Here is a 22,068-nt window from a genome sequence, read left to right as displayed (position 1 = left end):
TGTGGGCAGATGGTGGGAGTTTACGGAAAAGACTGTGTTGACCGTACCGATGTGGGAAGATGGTGTTTGTGAAGGGGAGTTTGGTTGGGGAGTAATGGAGTACTTGCACTACACTCCGGACCTGACACCCCCCGACTATAATCTGTCTGGACCACGAAGTTCCTCGGCGGTGAGAAGTGCGACTTGACGAGCTCAGTCTGGCCGCGCGAATGTGGCTCTTATCGCAGCCGATTTACAAACATTTTGATCGGATTCGATGGTCTGCCTACAAAGAGAGTTATTATATTGTTGCCCTTCTACCAATGTTTTGTCACCCCCTTGCTGCAATGGTTTGTTTTATCAAAACTAGTTTCATTCAAAAGTTTTAGATAGAAATTACATGATTTCAAACAATTTGAACGGATTTGGTGCGGTGCCTACAAAGGAATAAGTTATGAAATTGTTTTGTCATCAAACCCCTGTTTTTTCCCCACCCTTTGCTGTTATGATTGGTCGTGTCAAAACTTTATTTAAACAAAAGATTTTGGTATTACTCATACGAGTTATAATACGTTCAAACATGTATGATATTTGTCATATTATGGGAGCTATAACTATTTTTATGTTTTTCAATCAACCTTTCCCAATTCTACCCTTTTGGTCGGATCTGGCCCATCAACGAACTCCACATAGATTATTCACTACAATATTTTATGTTTCAGATTGAAAGTGATTTGCAAAAAAATACGGCAGTTATCGTGTCCATAAAATTATATATATATATATATAAATTTTGAGTTAAAGTTGGTTTTGGGGTCAATGGACCATGAAACAAAAACTATATAAAAATTTACTCACAGTCGCACAATTGTATTGGCTTCAACAGGTAGAATTTCTTTAAAATCTGCTTAAACCCCCCACTACTTATAGTCTATGTTGTATTAGATTCCACGAAAACCGCATTCTGCTGCATAGGTTCGCACAAAAATCTCTTGGTACAGGTACAGCTTTACACAACTCTACAGATGAGTACAAACTAAATTTAAATCGAATTTAGGGTAAACATTTCTTGCTATCGAAATTTTTTATTAAAAGTGTTGAATATAGTATTTTATTTTCAAAAATGATTTAGTTTAACAGCTAAGGTGCTCATTGATAAGGTTTACACAAATATCCTTAATGATATTTAGATTAATATTCAGAATAATGTTTGCTTCATTATATTTAATTCGTTCTTATACTTGTTCTTGAATGCAATATTTCTCGTTTGTTTCAGGTCTGATAGTTTTCAAGTATTTAAGGTAAGTTTTCTTTAATATTATCAATTACATACAGTTTGTAAATTTAAAATTATAATGTATTGCATGATTTCATACTTCCAATTCCCTATAAAAAAAAGTGATGTGTGGCATTGGCAATACTGGGATGAAAAAATTTGTAGAACGAACGGTTGGATTTCAAACTCTTTCACTGACAATAAGTTTTTAAGAGTTGCGAGGTATTTTTACCTTCTCTACATTTAAAGTTCAGAATTATTTTGCTTTTCAAAAACACTCAATCTTTGCAGTAACGAACGCATTAAAAACATTCAAGTAGCTATTATTTTATTGACATCTATGAATAAGCGGACATTTTCTAACATATTTTATGTTCAACTTAATTTGACTTTATGTAAGAACATAGCTTATGTATTGACTAGTGTCTCGCTCCTGAACGATCATTTCACTGTAATAATGTATTATGCTTGTGACATCGGTTTCTTTCTCGTAATTGGCGGTTGTCTGCAGGATAAGACATTGCCATATTTGGCCGGGTCATTCAGGATGCGTTTGCTTTCGCATAAATTTGCCGCGATTCGTGGGCCGATAGTAGACATACCTATACTAGAAAGAAGCGATCACGAAGAACAGACGATGCTACAGTGTTTTAACACACAGTTGGTCTCTTTTCGCGAAAAGAAAATACATGCATATTATCATAACTTAGCACCAACATAAGTTTCTTGAGTTCTTTTAAAGAAAAGGTTAACCATGCTTAAATTTCTTTATAAAATTTGTCCATTCGAACGTACACAGTCTTGCATAAAATGTTACGTTACGGTAAACGAAGTGTTTAGTTCTAAAATAAACCAGGAATTGTAATATATATATTTTAAAAATATTATATAAATCATACTAGATTATTTTGGGATAGTAATAAAATGAAGCTTCAGAAGTCCTTTGGATATTAAATTTTATCAAGCTCGTCTCACGTCATGTAATGTTACGTCGCTGACATGCCCTACTTTAACACATTGAACATACGGTCAGAAAAGTTTAAAGAATTTTTCTTTCCAGGCGAAACCCAAAAGAAAAAGAACTCAGGACAGATCACCAAACACCTTAATATGATTTTTTTTTTAGAGGAAGTCATGTAAATATTTACGTATGTTATTTAATTATTACCATTTTTAATTATTTAATATTATTTCTATTTCAGCATGAAGAGATAAAGTGTCACATCCTCCACGTTACAGTTGAAAAAGGTTTCGACATCAGCAAAGGATGGCTGGGAAATCTGTGTAAGTAATCGTAACTAAAATCCTCACTTTGAGTGATTGTAAATGGCATTGATAGTTTTCTTTCCTCACTGAAGACTGACCAGTGAAGCCAACTTACGAAGTTAATTAGGTGGGCGGGGGGGGGGGGTGGAGTCCCGTTTGTCGACACTCTTATTTACTACTGTACTTTAATTTTAGACAGAATTATCGTAAAAGATAAAGCACTTGTCATAGCGTATGGCAAATTTTGAAATATGTTCTTCAATTTGTATTTGGGAGTGAAGCCATTCTGTAACAACTTTGCGAAGTACTTTGCGGTCCAACGCAATCCACTGTTTCATTAGTCTGAAGACTTGACAGTCACTTTGTGCCAAATCTTGGGCACTTCACATTTTGCGGAATTTTGTGTGAAATCGATCATTTTTAGCTTATGTGGTGGACAAGTCAACTGCAACACAGTATAATTCCACTCCTCAGTACCTACTGAACACCTACTACAGTTTCACAAGAATGACGCAATCTCCAGCCCATTTGTCGCACATGCGCAAAGGGAAGGAGTAGTATACGAATGTATGTTCTGAAACAGGCGGCAGGCGGTGGTGCTGTGTGTCCGATCCACCATCTTGGATTGTGACGTCACGGCGGCCATCTTGGATGACCTTGACCTTGACCTTTGAACTTGACCGTGACCCCGGCGGCCATTAGGATCCGCCATCTTAAATCCTCCATCTTGGATGCAGCGTAACGGAACACGCCGTAACGGGACAAATAGGTCACGATCGCCATCTTTAAAATCCGCCATCTTTAAATCGAGCGCCCCACTCATGATGTAATTTTCGTCTCTGTCGCCATATTGATTTTTTCTGTTCCGCTGGAGGCCTCCATCTTGGATACCGTCGACTCTAATTCTGTTGTTTGTTCCTAGATAGCGCCAGCGTCGCTCTTGATTTTTTTTCTGTTCCACTGGAGGCCGCCATCTTGGATACCGTCGACTTTGTTTCTGTTTGATCCTAGATAGCACCAGCGGCGCTCTTGATTTTTTTCTGTTCCACTGGAGGCCGCCATCTTGGATACCGTCGACTTTGATTATGTTGTTTGTTCCTAGATAGCGCCAGCGTCGCTCTGTTTCAACACATAAGGTCGATGTTCCATTACCTACCAGAGCTATTATGGTCCTTATCGATATATCAAATTTATTTTTTTATGCAAAATACATTGGAAGCGCTGCGATTCGAACCAGCGCAGCTCTGATCTCTAGGTTGGAAAACAGCTCGGCTATCGAGACATTTACCAGACTGAGAATAAAATAAGGTATATAAAAAAATTAACATGCATATCGGGACTTGATTTTTTTTTAATTTTAAGTAATAATAGCACTACATGTTCGAGACAGATCCGCCATCTTGTATTAAGTCGTAACTGTTGCAATTATCGTTACGCCCGCAATCATTAAAATCCGCAATTTTTATGTTAGAAAATTGGGAATTTTTTTTGAAATTCATAAAAAAATTAATTAATCGAATTAAATAATAAAAATTAAAAAAACACTGTTGCAGTTATCGTTACGGTCGCCATCTTGGATTATATAAATGTTGCATATTTCGTTACACCCGCCATATTGGTTGAGTACTATGTCATCGTTACATTTTATGTTGCGTCCGTCATATTCGATCCTATTAATGTTGCAATTACCGTTATGGTCGACATTTTGAAATTTAGTCGCCATCTTGTAAATCCGTAATTATTTAGCTAGAAATTCGGGAAAAATTACAAAATTCATCAAAAAAATCACTCAACAATTTACATATTGATTCGTTCAGTTGCTGTCCCTAGTTCGATACTCGATCGATGCAATATAGTTTAATTTTATGTAAAAAATAATAATTTCAATAAACCATGTTCATAATTCGTAAAGAGACTCTAAATCCTCTACGACCACCATCCTATCAGACATCAAGACCACCATATTGGAAATGCGCAATTTTAATGCTAGAGATTCGGGAAAAAGTTCAAAATTCATTAACTAAATTTGTAATATATATACTGATTGATTAGATCGACTTAGGTCCTAGGTTCTATCCCTGGTCGATACAAAACACCTTTAATATTTTAAAAAAGTACCACTAAAGTGGCAGGTTTAAGAAAAGAAAAAAAGCCACAAGTTCTTTTATAAAAATTTTATTACATAAATTCAATACACTACTACAAGTACAAAATAAAAAAACACTGACAAATTACCAAAGCCTTTGGGATTCCTCGATTCAAACAGTCTTCTTATTGTACGGACTAAACCTTTTACATGACTTTAAATGTCTATCCGATCCATTCATCACCACAGCCAGAGACGGACTGAAGTTCATAGCACTTATATAGTCTCATTAGCCGGTACAACACATGCGCCAAATCAATAACCATGTTCATTATACGTCTCGGAGCATTTTTTATAATGACGATGTAAGCTATCGAGACGTGAAATTAGTTTATTGCACTTAATGCACTGAAATTATATTCTTAGAACATTATTAGAACAACCGCTTCTTTCATGTCTGCGAGCATTTGAGGTGATAGTAAATGATGCACCACAGTATTTGCACTGATGCGAAGTACACTCTTCATTAAATGAAGTATTCAATGCTGATGAAACTTCAGCTGATGGCGGTACCACGTCTGTTGAAGTCTCCTCCAGTGTTGTCAGAGGCGTTGCCAACGGGATCTGCTCCAACATCGTCGGCGCCGACGTCATGGTTCCCGTAGGCGATGGTACATCCTCCATCGAGTACGTCGTTAAAGTCGGTAAAGATGCCATCGAAGTCTCAAGAACAGGCAATTACACGACTTATGCACCAGAAGAAACAAACTAGGTAATCCGTACACCGTCGACGGCAGTAACAAACTGAGCGTCCTGATGTCTAGGACTCGTTTATATACATTAACCGGTTTGAATAATACGCTAGTCAAATCAAGAACAATTTACTAAAATACTAGAGTCAAAACAACAATAAAAAAATGGAAGCACCATCAACAAAAAAGGAAGCACATTTGGCAGCACCTTCAAAAAAGGAAAAACAATAGGAAGCACCGACTACGAAAAGGCAGCACATTTGGAAGCACCGACAACGAAAAGGCAGCACATTTGGCACATGCTTAAACAGTTTCTGCTAGCTTGTAAACTTATCATTGTTGAGCAAAGATAGAGTTCTTGTACAAGCCAGAAATTTATGCATTTTTTTTATTTTTTTAATTTTTTTATTAATTTATTTTTATTTTTTTTATTTTTTTATTAATTTATTTTTATTTTTAAATATTTTTTCCTGTAATTTTATGATATCAAAGAAAACATGTGGTAGTTTTCTCCGAGTACTTCTGATTAATCTGGTCAATATTATGATGGTTTTCTCCGTGTGCTCCTGATTATTCTTGCCAATATTATAATGGTTTTCTCCGTGTGCTCCTGATTATTCTTGCCAATATTATGATGGTTTTCTTCGTGTGCTCCTGATTATTCTTGTCAATATTAAGATGGTTTTTCCCGTGTTCTTGCAATCATTCCTGTGGTTTCTTCAAGTGTTTCTGACTATTCTGAGAAACCGCTCTCTGCATGTATTTTTTTTGGTCTAATGAGACATGTCATTTTATTTGGAGTTACATTTAATTCGATAATTTCTGCTGCTAAATCAAAACTTGCAATATTTTTATCAGGTGGAATTAACAAATATCATTACTCAGTCAAATTAATATTACGCCATGAGACATCTGTGTAGCACCAACATGCAAGACGAACTTCCTTTTCCTTGGAGCCTATCGAAGCCATCCTTCTTTTGCGATAGTTGGTGAGCATCCCGCATCCCGCATAAAAGAACTAAATATTATTTACCTGTAAGCAACATGTAGCGTCATCTGTTGTTGAAAAGCAGAACTACATGCATAAAGTACTTTTGTATGAGATATATTAATTCTCGCTGATGAAATATGAAAAAATTTCTATTTAAGTATTGGATCTAATTTAAAACACTCAATTGGTATCTGGCATTAGTCTCAGTAACTAATATGAATTTCGATTTGGGATCTGACGCTGTATCGAAAGAACATAGGTGTAAGTTTTGCAGTAAAGAGTTTATCTTGAGAAAGAATAAAAGACAACACGAGAAGAATGACTGTGTTAAAAATACACTGCGCAATATGATAAGTTGTGTTCGATGTAGCAAGTCGTTTACGCAGAGAGAGAGCCTAAAAAGACATGGCAGAACTTGTAGGGCCAAGCCTGCATACAAGCTAGAGGACAACGATGAATCTACTAGCCTAAGGAAGAGTGATCTGCATTACGACAATAATTTTCTTGGCTCTTTCGATCTCGACAAAGAACTTAAATTGAAGGAGGATGATGATTTACGGAAGAATGAAGACAATGGAATAATTCTTAACGTGAGAATATATTCCAGCCGAATTCAAGTAGATCTTTCCTACTTTGTAAAAATGATGGACTCCTAAAAAGGAAGCATGAAGACGATGAAGACACTTCAACATCATCAACATCGAATTATTACGGTAAATTGGGTGAAGACAATTCCTTCTACGGTGATTTTTACAGTGACTCTGAGGCTGTTGACAAAGACATAGACTATGATGCAGAACCTAAAGCTGCCATGATCGAAGAATGTGGCGGTGTCCTGAGACCGAAACGGTGGAAACGACGTGATATATTAAATAAATCTGATCAAGCTTGTGATGATCACCGTCTCAAACATGAAAGTAATACTGAGGTTGGTGGTAAAACGGAAGACACTAGAGATCATTATATTTATAATAAACAAGCAATGAAGATGGTGGTAGAAGAGAATGATTACACATCATGGAAAGATCCAAACATATTGGTTGACCGGCTAAGACTTCTACATGGTTCGCTTTGTGCAGGAAACTATTCGTGCATCAAAGAAATATCCTTCATACTCAAGGAACTGAGGAATGCTGGCTACATACAATAATGGCTTGTTTTACTTGCATTTGTATAATATAAAGCAATAAAATAAATAAATTAAATTATAAGAATTTAATGTTTTTATTTCTTGTATTCTGATTTCTAACTAAGACTTAGATCTCGTAACTTGTGCTTCCTTTTTGCCTTTTTTTTTTGTTGATGGAGCTTCCAAATGTTCTGCCTTTTCGATGATGGTGCTTCCAAATGTGCTGCCTTTTCGTTGTCGGTGCTTTCATATGTGCTGCCTTTTCGTTGTCGGTGCTGCCAAATGTGCTGCCTTTTCGTTGTCGGTGCTTCCAAATGTGCTGCCTTTTCGTATTCGGTGCTTCCAAATGTGCTGCCTTTTCGTTGTCGGTGCTTCCAAATGTGCTGCCTTTTCGTAGTTGGTGCTTCCAAATGTGGTGCCTTTTCGATGACGGTGCTTCCAAATGTGCTGCCTTTTCGTAGTCGGTGCTTCCAAATGTGCTGCCTTTTCGTTGTCGGTGCTTCCAAATGTGCTGCCTTTTCGTAGTCGGTGCTTCCAAATGTGCTGCCTTTTCGTAGTCGGTGCTGCCAAATATGCTGCCTTTTCGTTGTCGGTGCTTCCAAATGTGCTGCCTTTTCGTAGTCGGTGCTTCCAAATGTGCTGCCTTTTCGTTTTCGGTGCTTCCAAATGTGCTGCCATTTCGTTGTCGGTGCTTCCAAATGTGGTGCCTTTTCGATGACGGTGCTTCCAAATGTGCTGCCTATTCGTAGTCGGTGCTTCCAAATGTGCTGCCTTTTCGTTGTCGGTGCTTCCAAATGTGCTGCCTTTTCGTAGTCGGTGCTTCCAAATGTGCTGCTTTTTCGTTGTCGGTGCTGCCAAATGTGCTGCTTTTTCGTTGTCGGTGCTGCCAAATGTGCTGCCTTTTCGTTGTCGGTGCTTCCAAATGTGCTGCCTATTCGTTGTCGGTGCTTCCAAATGTGCTGCCTTTTCGTAGTCGGTGCTTCCAAAAGTGCTGCCATTTCGTTGTCGGTGCTTCCAAATGTGCTGCCTTTTCGTAGTCGGTGCTTCCAAATGTGCTGCCTTTTCGTAGTCGGTGCTTCCAAATGTGCTGCCATTTCGTTGTCGGTGCTTCCAAATGTGCTTCCTTTTCGTTGTCGGTGCTGTCAAATGTGCTGCCTTTTCGTAGTCGGTGCTTCCAAATGTGCTGCCTTTTCGATGTCGGTGCTTCCAAATGTGCTGCCTTTTCGTAGTCGGTGCTTCCAAATGTGGTGCCTTTTCGATGACGGTGCTTCCAAATGTGCTGCCTTTTCGTAGTCGGTGCTTCCAAATGTGCTGCCTTTTCGTTGTTTTAGCTTCCAAATGTGCTGCTTTTTCGTTGTCGGTGCTTCCAAATATGCTGCCTTTTCGTAGTCGGTGCTTCCAAAAGTGCTGCCATTTCGTTGTCGGTGCTTCCAAATGTGCTGCCTTTTCGTAGTCGGTGCTTCCAAATGTGCTGCCATTTCGTTGTCGGTGCTTCCAAATGTGCTGCCTTTTCGTTGTCGGTGCTGTCAAATGTGCTGCCTTTTCGTAGTTGGTGCTTCCAAATGTGCTGCCTTTTCGTTGTCGGTGCTGCCAAATGTGCTGCCTTTTCGTTGTCGGTGCTTCCAAATGTGCTGCCTTTTCGTAGTCGGTGCTTCCTATTGTTTTTCCTTTTTTGAAGGTGCTGCCAAATGTGCTTCCTTTTTTGTTGATGGTGCTTCTATTTTTTTAATGTTGTTTTGACTCTAGTATTTTAGTAAATTGTTCTTGATTTGACTAGAGTATTATTCAAACCGGTTAATGTATATAAATGAGTCCTAGACATCAGGACGCTCAGTTTGTTACTGCCGTCGACGGTGTACGGATCACCTAGTTTGTTTCTTCTGGTGCATAAGTCGTGTAATTGCCTGTTCTTGAGACTTCGATGGCATCTTTACCGACTTTAACGACGTACTCGATGGAGGATGTACCATCGCCTACGGGAACCATGACGTCGGCGCCGACGATGTTGGAGCAGATCCCGTTGGCAACGCCTCTGACAACACTGGAGGAGACTTCGATATGTGCTGTTCCACCATCAGCTGAAGTTTCATCAGCATTGAATACTTCAAGTAATGAAGAGTGTACTTCGCATCAGTGCAAATACTGTGGTGCATCATTTACTTTCACCTCGAATGCTCGCAGACATGAAAGAAGCGGTTGTTATAATAATGTTCAAAGAATACAATTTCAGTGCATTTAGTGCAATAAACTAATTTCACGTCTCGATAGCTTACATCGTCATTATAAAAAATGCACCGAGACGTATAATGAACATGGTTATTGATTTGGCTCATGTGTTGTACCGGCTAATGAGACTATATAAGTGCTATGAACTTCAGTCCGTCTCTGGCTGTGGTGATGAACGGATCGGATAGACATTTAAAGTCATGTAAAAGGTTTAGTCCGTACAATAAGAAGACTGTTTGAATCGAGGAATCCCAAAGGCTTTGGTAATTTGTCAGTGTTTTTTTATTTTGTACTTGTAGTAGTGTATTGAATTTATGTAATAAAATTTTTATAAAAGAACTTGTGTTTTTTTTTCTTTTCTCAAACCTGCCACTTTAGTGGTACTTTTTTAAAATATTAAAGGTTTTTTGTATCGACCAGGGATCGAACCTAGGACCTAACTCGATCTAATCAATCAGTATATATATTACAAATTTAGTTAATGAATTTTGAACTTTTTCCCGAATCTCTAGCATTAAAATTGCGCATTTCCAATATGGTGGTCTTGATGTCTGATAGGATGGTGGTCGTAGAGGATTTAGAGTCTCTTTACGAATGATGAACATGGTTTATTGAAATTATTATTTTTTACATAAAATTAAACTATATTGCATCGATCGAGTATCGAACTAGGGACAGCAACTGAACGAATCAATATGTAAATTGTTGAGTGATTTTTTTGATGAATTTTGTAATTTTTCCCGAATTTCTAGCTAAATAATTACGGATTTACAAGATGGCGACTAAATTTCAAAATGTCGACCATAACGGTAATTGCAACATTAATAGGATCGAATATGACGGACGCAACATAAAGTGTAACGATGACATAGTACTCAACCAATATGGCGGGTGTAACGAAATATGCAACATTTATATAATCCAAGATGGCGACCGTAACGATAACTGCAACAGTGGTTTTTTAATTTTTATTATTTAATTCGATTAATTAATTTTTTTATGAATTTCAAAAAAAATTCCCAATTTTCTAACATAAAAATTGCGGATTTTAATGATTGCGGGCGTAACGATAATTGCAACAGTTACGACTTAATACAAGATGGCGGATCTGTCTCGAACATGTAGTGCTATTATTACTTAAAATTAAAAAAAAAAATCAAGTCCCGATATGCATGTTAATATTTTTATATACCTTATTTTCTCAGTCTGGTAAATGTCTCGATAGCCGAGCGGTTAAAGGCGTATGTTTTCCAACCTAGAGATCAGAGCTGCGCTGGTTCGAATCGTAGCGCTTCCAATGTATTTTGCATAAAAAAATAAATTTGATATGTCGATAAGGACCATAATAGCTCTGGTAGGTAATGGAACATTGACCTTATGTGTTGAGACAGAGCGACGCTGGCGCTATCTAGGAACAAACAACATAAACAAAGTCGACGGTATCCAAGATGGCGGCCTCCAGTGGAACAGAAAAAAATCAAGAGCGCCGCTGGCGCTATCTAGGAACAAACAGAAACAAAGTCGACGGTATCCAAGATGGCGGCCTCCAGTGGAACAGAAAAAAAATCAAGAGCGACGCTGGCGCTATCTAGGAACAAACAACAGAATTAGAGTCGACGGTATCCAAGATGGAGGCCTCCAGCGGAACAGAAAAAATCAATATGGCGACAGAGACGAAAATTTCATCATGAGTGGGGCGCTCGATTTAAAGATGGCGGATTTTAAAGATGGCGATCGTGACCTACTTGTCCCGTTATGCTGTGTCCCATTACGCCGTGTCCCGTTATGCTGTGTCCCGTTATGGCGTGTCCTGTTACGCTGCATCCAAGATGGAGGATTTAAGATGGCGGATCCTAATGGCCGCCGGGGTCACGGTCAAGTTCAAAGGTCAAGGTCAAGGTCATCCATAATGGCCGCCGGACGTCACAATCCAAGATGGCGGATCGGACACACAGCACCACCGCCTGCCGCCTGTTTCAGAACATACATTCGTATACTACTGGAAGGTTTTTTTTTAATGTGTAAACATCTTAATTCTCGGTATATGACATTTTCTAGGGGTAATTTCGTGAAAATGGAACGGAAGTTATTGAAGTATCATGTGACACAAAGATGGCGGTCCCACGTAAACCCTTATATGGTCAATTTCGTAAATATCCCGGAACAAACCAAATGTATTGGTGAAACAAATGAAACTTTATGGTAGTGAAACTACTCCGGAATATATTTGGTAAACTGAAGTGATTATAGTAAAAATACTTAAGAATACTTAAAATACTTAAGAAAACTGGCATTACACTCATAATATTTGATACTGTCCTTCAGAATTTAAATTGACGTAGTAGCCCAGCGGTAGAATGCGCGCTTGTTAATCTCATGGGCCGTGGTTCATATCTCGTCCATGTGGATTTTTTACTAGTTTTATAACATTATAATATAATAATGTTGAATCAGCTCAAAAAGGTAAAGGTTTGTTTGTAGATAGCATTTACTGACTGATTTAAGTCGTTTAAGCAGAAACCAAAAATACAAACATATACTGTACTTAGTTATATAATAATTGTATTAATATGGTTCATGTTAATATTTCAGTAAAGCCATAGAAGCATAACTTCTATCATGCGCGGAAACTTTATACTCGTAGTATTGTCTGTTTGATGTACTTTAACAAGATGGACAGTATTTTAACAAAATTAATTGTCGAAAATCAGGTTCAAATCCAGGATCCAGGAATTTTTTTCACATTTTTTTTTCTCTCTTTTATTCAGAGACGTTTCTAATAGTTGAAAATTTCCGTTTGTTTCTTGCTGCGGTCTGCGTTAGATGGTGGCAAGCAACGTGTTCGAATTAAGGCAGCGAATTCTAGCGGCGGGCGCGGAAAGTAAGCGTGTGATTTGCACGTACTTTTTTTTTAATTTCGGGTCCGAGTTTTTGCATCGCAAGTTTGTTTGCAACACGAACAACTTGAGAACGCAACAACGGGAAAATTTCCCGTCACCGAGGTTGGATGTTCTCACACCACTGTTATGGGAAGCCTATGATGTACATCAAGTTCTGTCCCTGCCCGAACACGTCCGAATATTCACCTTAGGCCAACCTCGGGTTTATTTTTATATATTTGTATTTCTCTGTTTATTTTAACCTAACTAACCGTCCATAGTGTTTTAAAGTGTTTTAATGTAGCTAACCTAACCGACCACTTTTAATATTTGAATTCATTTTTCCTGCGCAAAAATAAAACAAATCCCGAGTTTGGCCGAAGGTGAATATTCGGGCGTGTTCGGGCAGGGACAGAACTTGATGGACATCTCAGGCTTCTCCCACTGTCACGCTCGAACAACTGCTGTGACGTGGTTCCGTGGCACGTCAGTGGGTGACCTCGCTCTGTCCGGCAGTCGACACGCCCGACCCCTACCTGGTGCTGTGGGTCCCCGGCACGCCCAACGGCCGGCGCAGCACGCGCGTCGTCAGGAACGACCGCAACCCGGAGTGGAACGAGGACCTCGCCTTCGTCGTCAACCCCGAGCGGGACTTCGAGCTCCGTGAGTGAAGCCGCGCACTTCCTTCGGGAACCAGCTGCCGGGGAAGATACTGCGAGTAGCTTGGCTTCTGGGTTGTAGCCGTGTCCTGGGTAGGGAACCACACATAACTTAGAAACACACAACTTAGAACAGTCATAAGTTATAAACCTCGAAAAAATCAACGTAACTTAGAACTGTCATAAGTTAGAACGATCATAACTTAGAAACACATAACTTAGAATCACACAACGTAGAAACACACAACGTAGAAACACACAACGTAGAAACACACAACTTAGAAACGTCATAACTTAGAACCATCACAACTTAGAACTGTCATAACTTAGAAACACCCAACGCAGAACCACACAACTTAGAAACGTCATAACTCAGAAACACACAACTTATAACAGGCATAACTTATAAGATTCTTTCTTGTGTGTTTCTAAGTTATGTGTTTCTAAGTTGTGACAGCACCCCTCCTGAGTAGGTAACTCCTCCCTGATGATGGCGACTGCAATGTTGACCGAAACGTCGATGAATTATTCGCCAAGGACACGGCTACAACCCAGAAGCCAAGATACTTCAGTCAATGGCCGTGAAAGCCTGCGAACAAAATTAAAATATATTGTAAATTTTTGCGACGCATATGCTTATTTTTTTGCATGTACGAAATTGATTTTCGAGATAATACTGGGTGTTTCTTAATTTAAAAAATTGGCGCACAGTTTTATATTTTAATGAGTGTTTCGATCAAATTCGATTATTCAAACAAAATTACTTTTACTGGTTATCATGCCTATTATGTGCGCAGTTAATACTGGAAAGCTGTTCAGGTAACAGTTTACAAATTCTTCAACCATCGGAGGTTCTGGAACATCGCAAAGTGTGAATTCCCGGATAAGAATCCGAACCCAGTATTACAGTGAACACTATTTGGTAGATATAAGTTGTTTTCACGTAAATGTACAATTTACAAATATGTGTAACTTTGCACGGATTATTTCTGTTCCATATACAAAAAAAATACAGAGTAGATCATTTTCTTTTCGATTTTTTAAAATAACCATATACTAGTACTGTTAAGTTCTCCTCTATGTTTAGCTGAATGTTAATAACAAGCAATTCTAAAAAAAAATAATTTATGAATTGTTTAATTTTTAGTTTCCTTATTTTATTGTGTTAAAAACCGTTACTGTGAAAATGAATGGAAATCCAGGTTTTGATCTCGCCGGGATTCCCGGAGATTTTATACATTTTTAACACGTTTTTATTAACTCGCTTTATTGTCTGTCTGTTTGTTTGTTCGTCTGTTCGGTACAAATTTGTTTTGTTTTGCTGAGCATTGCCCCCGGATTCGTGGCGTTAGTCTACGAGTCGAACGAGTGCCCCACTTTTTTATTTTATTTTAAATATTGCAAGTATTTTCATAGCTATAAAAATTTCGCAAACTCACATTTTCTGTACAATATTTAAATTGGTTAGAAATCTATATGTGATCATAAATCTGTATGGGGCTGGGAAAAATATTTTTAATACTTTTTAGCCCGATTTTTTAAAAATCTAAAACATACCTTCTCGTTTGACGTCAGGGCGATGAAATCTGGTCTATTCCATGCAAAAAAAAAATCAAATGTTGGTATAGCTCATAGTTGATTGAACTCCTGGCTAATGTGCACGAGGGATACCTGAGAAGTTTCACCTTCAAGTTAACTTCAAACTTATTGGAAACTTGCAATATTCATCTCCCTGGTGTGTAAACCAGCTAAGGTTTGAACTTAACGGTACAGAGTTGGAGGAACAGACTTTCTGAAGTTATACTTCTAATGCGACTTCCAACAAGGTTGCGTTAAACGTTTAACGCTTTCATGGAGAATAACGCTACCACATGCAGAATTATTTGCATGCAATTAAAAACTATTTTTTAATGATGCCAAAGAAGTATAACTTCTCTCGCGCGTACCTAAGTACACGCAGTTTTTTTTTTAATGTTGTAAGTTGTTAATCAACCCCGCGAGCTGAACGCACGCGCAACTGAGAGGCGTGGAGTGGCAGGCGGGCACGAGACCACGCGACCTCGGAGTGAAGGGCGAACGGGGTCGGTGTGTCCGCAGGGGCCATGCTGGTGGACAAAGGGACGGCCGTGGACCAGGTGCTGGGCAAGGCCAAGGTAGACTTCAGCGATCTGCCGCTGGACGTGGAGGTCCGGCAGGAGCTGCGGTTCAAGCACGTACGCACGTCTACAGATCACTGTTGTCAGACACAACCTCTTGAATGCTTTGAATGATCTTCTGGGTCGAAGCATCGAAACTTGACAAATAATAAGTACCAGCGCATCATTTTGCCAAGTTATGAAACCCAAGGGGGAACCCTACCCCAGGAAACCTTTGAAAAGTAGTATTTAAAAATCGCGTTTAAATGCAAATATATCACTAAAATACTAAAAGAAAAATTTCATTTTAGCTGAAATTAATGTAAACTGATAAAAATGTTTAGATTTTGTTTGTTTACTTTTTTTATTTCCCCTTAATATGTAAATTCCCACTTCCCCAAATATTTCTCAATAGCGCGCAATACATCTCTTACCTCCCTTCCCGTGTATATGTGTACAACCCGAATAATTTCGAAACCCGTAGCCACGGAACAATTTCATTTTCTTAACGCTCAGTAACTAAAACTCTGCATTTATGAAAATATGAGTATGTGGCTGACGTAAAGTAATTAAATATAGGATATAAACCACAATTTTCAGTACACATTTATGACCACCGTTTCTATTTTTAGAACCTTTTTTTAGTAATGAGATATTAACTTCCACTGATAACGTGCTGGACTCTGTTTATCATCACTAGACTATACCAACTTAGAACAGTTAAGAAATATCATTTTAATGTCATGCCACGTGAAAAAAAATTAGAATAAACTACAACAAAACATTGACAAATCGAACACGGAATTGAACGTTTCAGAAAAAAATTCATCAGTGTATGAAGTCCAGGATCAAAAGAAAAAATACCGCTCTGTGGCAGTTGCTAGCATGTCGGCTGCTGGAACATACGTTTGGCATGGCTTAAGGAACTTTTTAAAGCTAGTCACCCGTTTCACGTAACAAAATATTCCTCCCCAGGTTATTTAAAACTAGAGACTTAGTTAAAGTCGATCCGTTACAACTTTAGAAAGTATGTAAAGCTTTCACACATGGTTTCCAATATCATGCTGAAATTTGGGATGCATAAACCACGATTTTAAATTAAAATGATTTTCTTTCAGGGTTCTTCAGTGATGGTGAAGTTCTTGAAAAAAGACGAGTAAGTACTTTGCTGGGTTTAATCTTCACTTCTACAATATTTATTAACTCCATCGAACGATGTTAACCAATATTCTGAATGTTTCGGAACAACCTTTCTACAATCACGTAGCACAATTAGTTTAACATACCTATGAAGTTACTTGTCTTGGTGATGATCAGACGTGTTCAATTTATTGGCACCATTGGCATAAACGTATTTCTGGAAAATGATTGCACAGGCACAATAGCATGGATTATTTCTGTAACTCAAGAGTTTGATCAGCTCAAGTCCATATTTAGTGATTTTGTTTTTTTATTGCAAATTATATCTTGAAAGTACATTTTCTATCTAACGTAACATCGTAACTTACTCAAAGAAAAAAAAAATAGCAAGAGTTTAAATAACTTAAGCCAGACGAATGAAAGCCCAGTTACAGTGTTATGTACCCGTAGCTATAAAAAAAAAAGAGACCCATTTGAAAGAAAAAATATGAGTTACTTCTTGCTGGTGCCACGGAGATTGATGTAAAACACAGTATCTTTGAAATAGAAATTGTGTTTTAAGCTCATTTGGGCCTGAGGTACATATTTTAGACCTCGATCATTTCGTGTTTTAACAATCCAAATTAAATTATTATTTCGTGGTGTTTCTGGAATACCCTTAATTCGTTATGACAACTGTACTGTGATTTTATTCCCTTTGGTTGCTTTTGGTACCATTTATTCACGATGGGCCACGTCCACCTCGGATGTTGCAGTTGTTATTGAGTACCATTTCTGGCATTTGACGTAACCTTTTTGACCGTAGTTAAAACTTTTAGCACTTCATAAAGGGAAGCCATATGCAGACCATTAAGCGTGTTGGTAGACGGACGTATTGAAGCCAAGAGAAGGCCTTAAAACAAACTACTTAAAAATAGATTTAAAACTCGTTTAGCAATATTATTATTAGCAATTATTAATTATTATTTTTTTGTGTTCAAATTATAATCCCTAAAGTTAAAATTATTATTGTTATTCTTTTTGATTACAGTATGTTTTACCACGGTAGTTATAACAGCCATATATAACTGTAACAACCATTTATTCAATATTTATGATAAGAGATAAATACAAACAGGCCTTGTTTTTGGGAGAAAAAAGTTAGTAATTAGGAACATAAAGTGGTGTTTTGAAATTGATAGTAAATAAGGTCGCATTTGTCAAATTGTTTGATGTTTGATAGTTTGGGGAGGGGAAGACTAGGAAAGGAAAAGTGGGTAGGGTGAAGGGGGGAAGGGGGGTTGCTGGAGATCATCTGGCCAGAGAGCGATGGGAAGCCTTCATTTCACAGACGAGAGAGCCACACCCGAAGTTCCCCGAAGGTTGCTCAGCAAATAACTTTTTAATATATGTAACTATCCAGGGCTAGGAAACCGTTTGCATGATTTCACAGTATCTTTAATGTAGCTGTCCTAACCAAATCAACCGTCCACAATGTTTTAAAGTATTTGTAATGTAGCTAACCTAACCTAATTGACCATTAGTTATCATGAGTTACAATGAACAAAAAAAATTGGTTGTCTGTAAAGTCGGTTTACGGACGATAGTTTAACGTGACATCATAACAAAACATTGATGAAATGATTGCATACTTTTATGAATAAAATAGAATCATTTTTATTTTAATAATTAAAGAATAAATACTTGAAATTATACTAGTAATCAGATTTTTAAAATTCAAGAATAATTAACCTTTATTGCCGAAATTATTGTTGTAATAAGCAATGAAAACCACATTAACTTTTCACTTCACTTAATAAACAGTCGACGAAACAGTTCACGTGAAGATGACTTGTAATTAATTTTAAAAACTGGCGTTTAGCTATAAAGTTTAAATATAATTATGAACAAGTTTTCATATAAATTAAAGAGTAATCAAATATCTATCTGTCATCAATTATATGAATCACCGTAATTTTTTAGTCAATTGTAACATAAGCTATTATTACTGCACTCGCCGACAGCGTAACGGAACACAGCGTAACGGAACAATGAGCGTAACGGGACACAGCATAACGGGAGAATGTGCGTAACGGGACACTTTTTCGTGCGTGCAGCCGGCGTTCATCGATTTATTAGACGTTGTCACGTCAATTAAAAAACCCCGAAGATGCGCTGTCTCGTCTGCGAAGAGAAGGCTTCCCAGAGAGCGCTAGGGAGCCTGCGAGCCGAGCCACGGCGCCGGTCGTCTTGCAGCGCTGGCCGCGGGCCGCACCTCGTCTTCTCGCCGCGCCTGGCCCAGGAGGAGCTGGCCTTCCTGGAGGCGCGGCTCGCGCACGTGCTGTCCGCCCTGGGCAGCCTGCTGGGGCAGCAGCACCGGCCTCGGGACTTGGCCCAGGTGAGGCGCTCTCTCGGGGCGCACCACAACGCCGAAATAGCACAAAGCCGACAAATAGAAAACTGCTGTGTACCACAACGCCGAATTACCACAACGCCGAAATATACTAACGCCGAAATACACTAACGCCGAAATACACTAACTCCGAAAAATGTCATTGCAGGACTGCCACAAAGGTTAGGTTAGGTTAGACTAGGTTAGGTTAGACTAGGTTAGGTTAGACTAGGTTAGGTTAGGCTAGATTAGGTTAGACTAGGTTAGGTTAGGCTAGGTTAGGCTAGGCTAGGTTAGGCTAGGTTAGGTTAGGCTAGGCTAGGTTAAGTTAGGTTAGGTTATATTACGCTAGGTTAGGTTAGGTTAGGTAAGGTTAGGTTTGATTGTGGTATTTCGGCGTTAAAGTAAATTTGAGAAACACACACAAATTCATTCAGTTGTTATTTCGGCGTTGTGGCACACAGCAGTTTTTCTAGCTGTCGGCGTTGTGGTCAATTTTGACATTCGGAGCTATGGTATTCCGGCGTTGTGGTACACAGCAGTTTTTCTAGCTGTCGGCGTTGTGGTCAATTTTGACATTCGGAGCTATGGTATTCCGGCGTTGTGGTAACAACCCCACTCGGGTGGTGGACGCGTGTGTGGTGTGTGGTCAGGGCCGCAACTAGGGGGGGGGGGGGGGGGAGGGCAAGCGGGGCATACGCCCCGGGCGCAAAGCTGTGGGGGCGCCGAAATCGCTTGTATTGTAATTCCTTCCTACTACAACTGGTAACTGGTAAAAAAGTTTTTTTTTAACTTGCATGCCAGGAATGTCTAATCTGATTTACAATATAACGTCTCAACATATATTTAATGAACAAGTCTAGTGATTATACGGACTACCTTATGGACATAGTGGGTTCATGCATGGAAGGTACAGTAGCACAGAAACTGTTACATGAAGGTATGGAAAATGCTTAAGGGGCCCGCCTCGTCAGGGGTGTATGTGTGTTAGTGAGGCGGGGTGATAAGCGCGACGCTCGCTGGTGCTTCCAGCGCGGTATAGCCTCTAAGCGCAAGTCTCTGAACTGGCGCGCAGTCTTCTCGTCGGCACAGGATAACTGTGAAATTTGAGCGGTGACCGTAACATTATATGGTGAAGAAATGAAGATAAAGGTGTTATGCAAGCCCCTTAAGTGCTTTCAAGAATCTGTACTGATTGTTTTATGCCTACAAATTACTCTGGAAACACGCGTTTTAGGCATTTTAACGCTTCTAAAAATACAGTTTAAAAACTTAATCCGAAATTGAAAGTACTTTTCGGCCCTCAGCGAACTCTTAAATGCTATTCGTAAATAGGCCCCACTCGGATATCTTGAGTGGTTTTGAAATCGCGTTGTTTTTCCTGAAGCTCTGCACACCGTATGTGTGCCCAGGTAGGCGGGCCCCTTAAATAGCACCATTTTTTCCGGACCCCCCCCCCCCTTCCCGCTTTATTGGTGTGGTATGTGCAAAAAAAAGAGGGGTGGAGGGGGGGGGGGGCGGGGCGCATGAATGGATTCACGCCCCGGGTGCCAGAGACTCTAGCTGCGGCCCTGCGTGTGTGGTGGTCCTCAGGTGCCGCGCGTGGCCGTCGTGGCCTCGGGGGGAGGACTGCGGGCCGCCGTGTGTCTGGCCGCCGCCCTGGACGCCCTGCACCGGCTGGGGGTGCTCGACTGCGTCGCCTACCTCGCCTCGCTGTCCGGCTCCTCCTGGTGAGGCGCCTTCCGCCCCTTCAACACCGCGTGTTTACAGCCAACACCAGGCCTTCAAAAACAAAATACTTCAGAAACAAATTTAAAACCCGTTTAGCAATCATTGGGGTAGCTGTTTTCATAATGTTGGGGGGGGGGGGGGACAAATAATGATTTTGATGTCATGTAACCCCATTCTCCTCTTACTAAGACGGGAGGGGGGGGGGGGTTGGTTCCTCCACCGGAAAATTTTGAGTTTAAAAGTGCAAAATAGCGCTTTTTTAAGCAGTTTTTGTATCTAACCATTGGATACTTCGATGTTAAAATTATTATTGTTTCCTTAAGATAAAATTTGATGAGTGAATATATTACAAATAAAGTTGGGCAGAATAATATTATAAAATAAAAATATCACGGTCTAGAAAGTTAGGGGGGGACAGTCCCCTCCACCCAAAAAGTTCAAGGGGACACGTCCCCCCTGTTCCCCCCCCCCCGGTTACTACGCCCCTGTTAGCAATACACAGTATGAAGTAGCTCGGCATCTGGGTTGTGGCCGCGCCCTTTGGCGAATGATTCACCGACAGCGGGTAACTGCTCCCTGATGATGTCGACTGCAATTCGTACCGAAACGTCGGTGAATCATTCGCCGAGGAACGCGGCTACAACCCGGAAGCCAAAGCTACTCCGGACAATGGCCCGTGGAAAGCCTGCGAACATTATCAATATACCTACAGTATGTTTTTTTCACGGTAGTTGTGACTGCTGTATAAAACTTGTAACAACCTATTTATTAAATATTTATGATAAGAGAGAAATACAAAAAACAGGCCATGTTTTTTTTCCTTTTATTTAGTAGCATAATGCTGTGTTTTTAAACTGATGATGAATAAGGTTGCGCGGTCCCTCTCTATGAACCGGCGCGCGGTCTCTTCTCGTCGTTCACACGACAACTGCGAAATTTTTACTAGCTGTGAACCGTAACATCATATGGCGGAGCAGTTAAGATAAGGGTGCTTTCAAGAATATTTACAAGGCTTTCCATATATATTATAAAATTATGCTGACAACACGTTTTTCAACTCTCCTTAAAAATACAGCATATAAAAAAAAGAAAAATGGAAATAGAACTATCCATCCGCTTTCCGGCGCATTCTTGGGAGTGCTTTTCGTAAACAGACCTCACACTCTTATATCTTGAGCAGTTTTCAAATCGCGTGTTTTCTTGAGAAACTCTGCACGCCGGATGTCTCCTCAGGTAGATGGGGACCTTTAGGGAGTTAGAGAGGAATCGAATGCACTATATGTATATTGTGTATATATATATATATATATATATATATATATATATATATATACTAGCGGACCCAACACACGTTGTTCTGTTCAAACGTTTTAAATTTGAAAATATTTACAGGAAATTTCCCTGAATCTGATCACAGCACCCTCTGCCGGGTCGAACTGAAATAAAAA

General features: G+C 39.4%; 1 protein-coding gene across 4 annotated transcripts in view; it reads left to right on the top strand.

The window, feature by feature from the left end:
- LOC134533137 (cytosolic phospholipase A2-like) overlaps positions 1-22,068 on the top strand; it is a 55,133-nt gene that overhangs the window by 692 nt on the left and 32,373 nt on the right. For 2 of the 4 annotated variants that reach the window (XM_063370440.1, XM_063370441.1), the window contains exons 2-8: positions 1,256-1,280; positions 2,458-2,539; positions 13,101-13,247; positions 15,341-15,456; positions 16,497-16,534; positions 18,754-18,895; positions 20,483-20,619. In XM_063370440.1, the coding sequence (XP_063226510.1) occupies positions 1,256-1,280; positions 2,458-2,539; positions 13,101-13,247; positions 15,341-15,456; positions 16,497-16,534; positions 18,754-18,895; positions 20,483-20,619 (687 nt within the window). Of the gene's footprint in view, positions 1-1,255; positions 1,281-2,457; positions 2,540-13,100; positions 13,248-15,340; positions 15,457-16,496; positions 16,535-18,753; positions 18,896-20,482; positions 20,620-22,068 lie in introns of those variants that run through there. The other 2 variants (XM_063370443.1, XM_063370442.1) reach the window with 2 other exon arrangements.

This window comes from Bacillus rossius, chromosome 6 (assembly GCF_032445375.1).
Source record: "Bacillus rossius redtenbacheri isolate Brsri chromosome 6, Brsri_v3, whole genome shotgun sequence".
NCBI classification, from domain to species: domain Eukaryota; kingdom Metazoa; phylum Arthropoda; class Insecta; order Phasmatodea; family Bacillidae; genus Bacillus; species Bacillus rossius.
The sequence above is the reverse complement of the archived record's forward strand: the minus strand, read 5'-3'. Positions and strand labels throughout refer to the sequence as shown.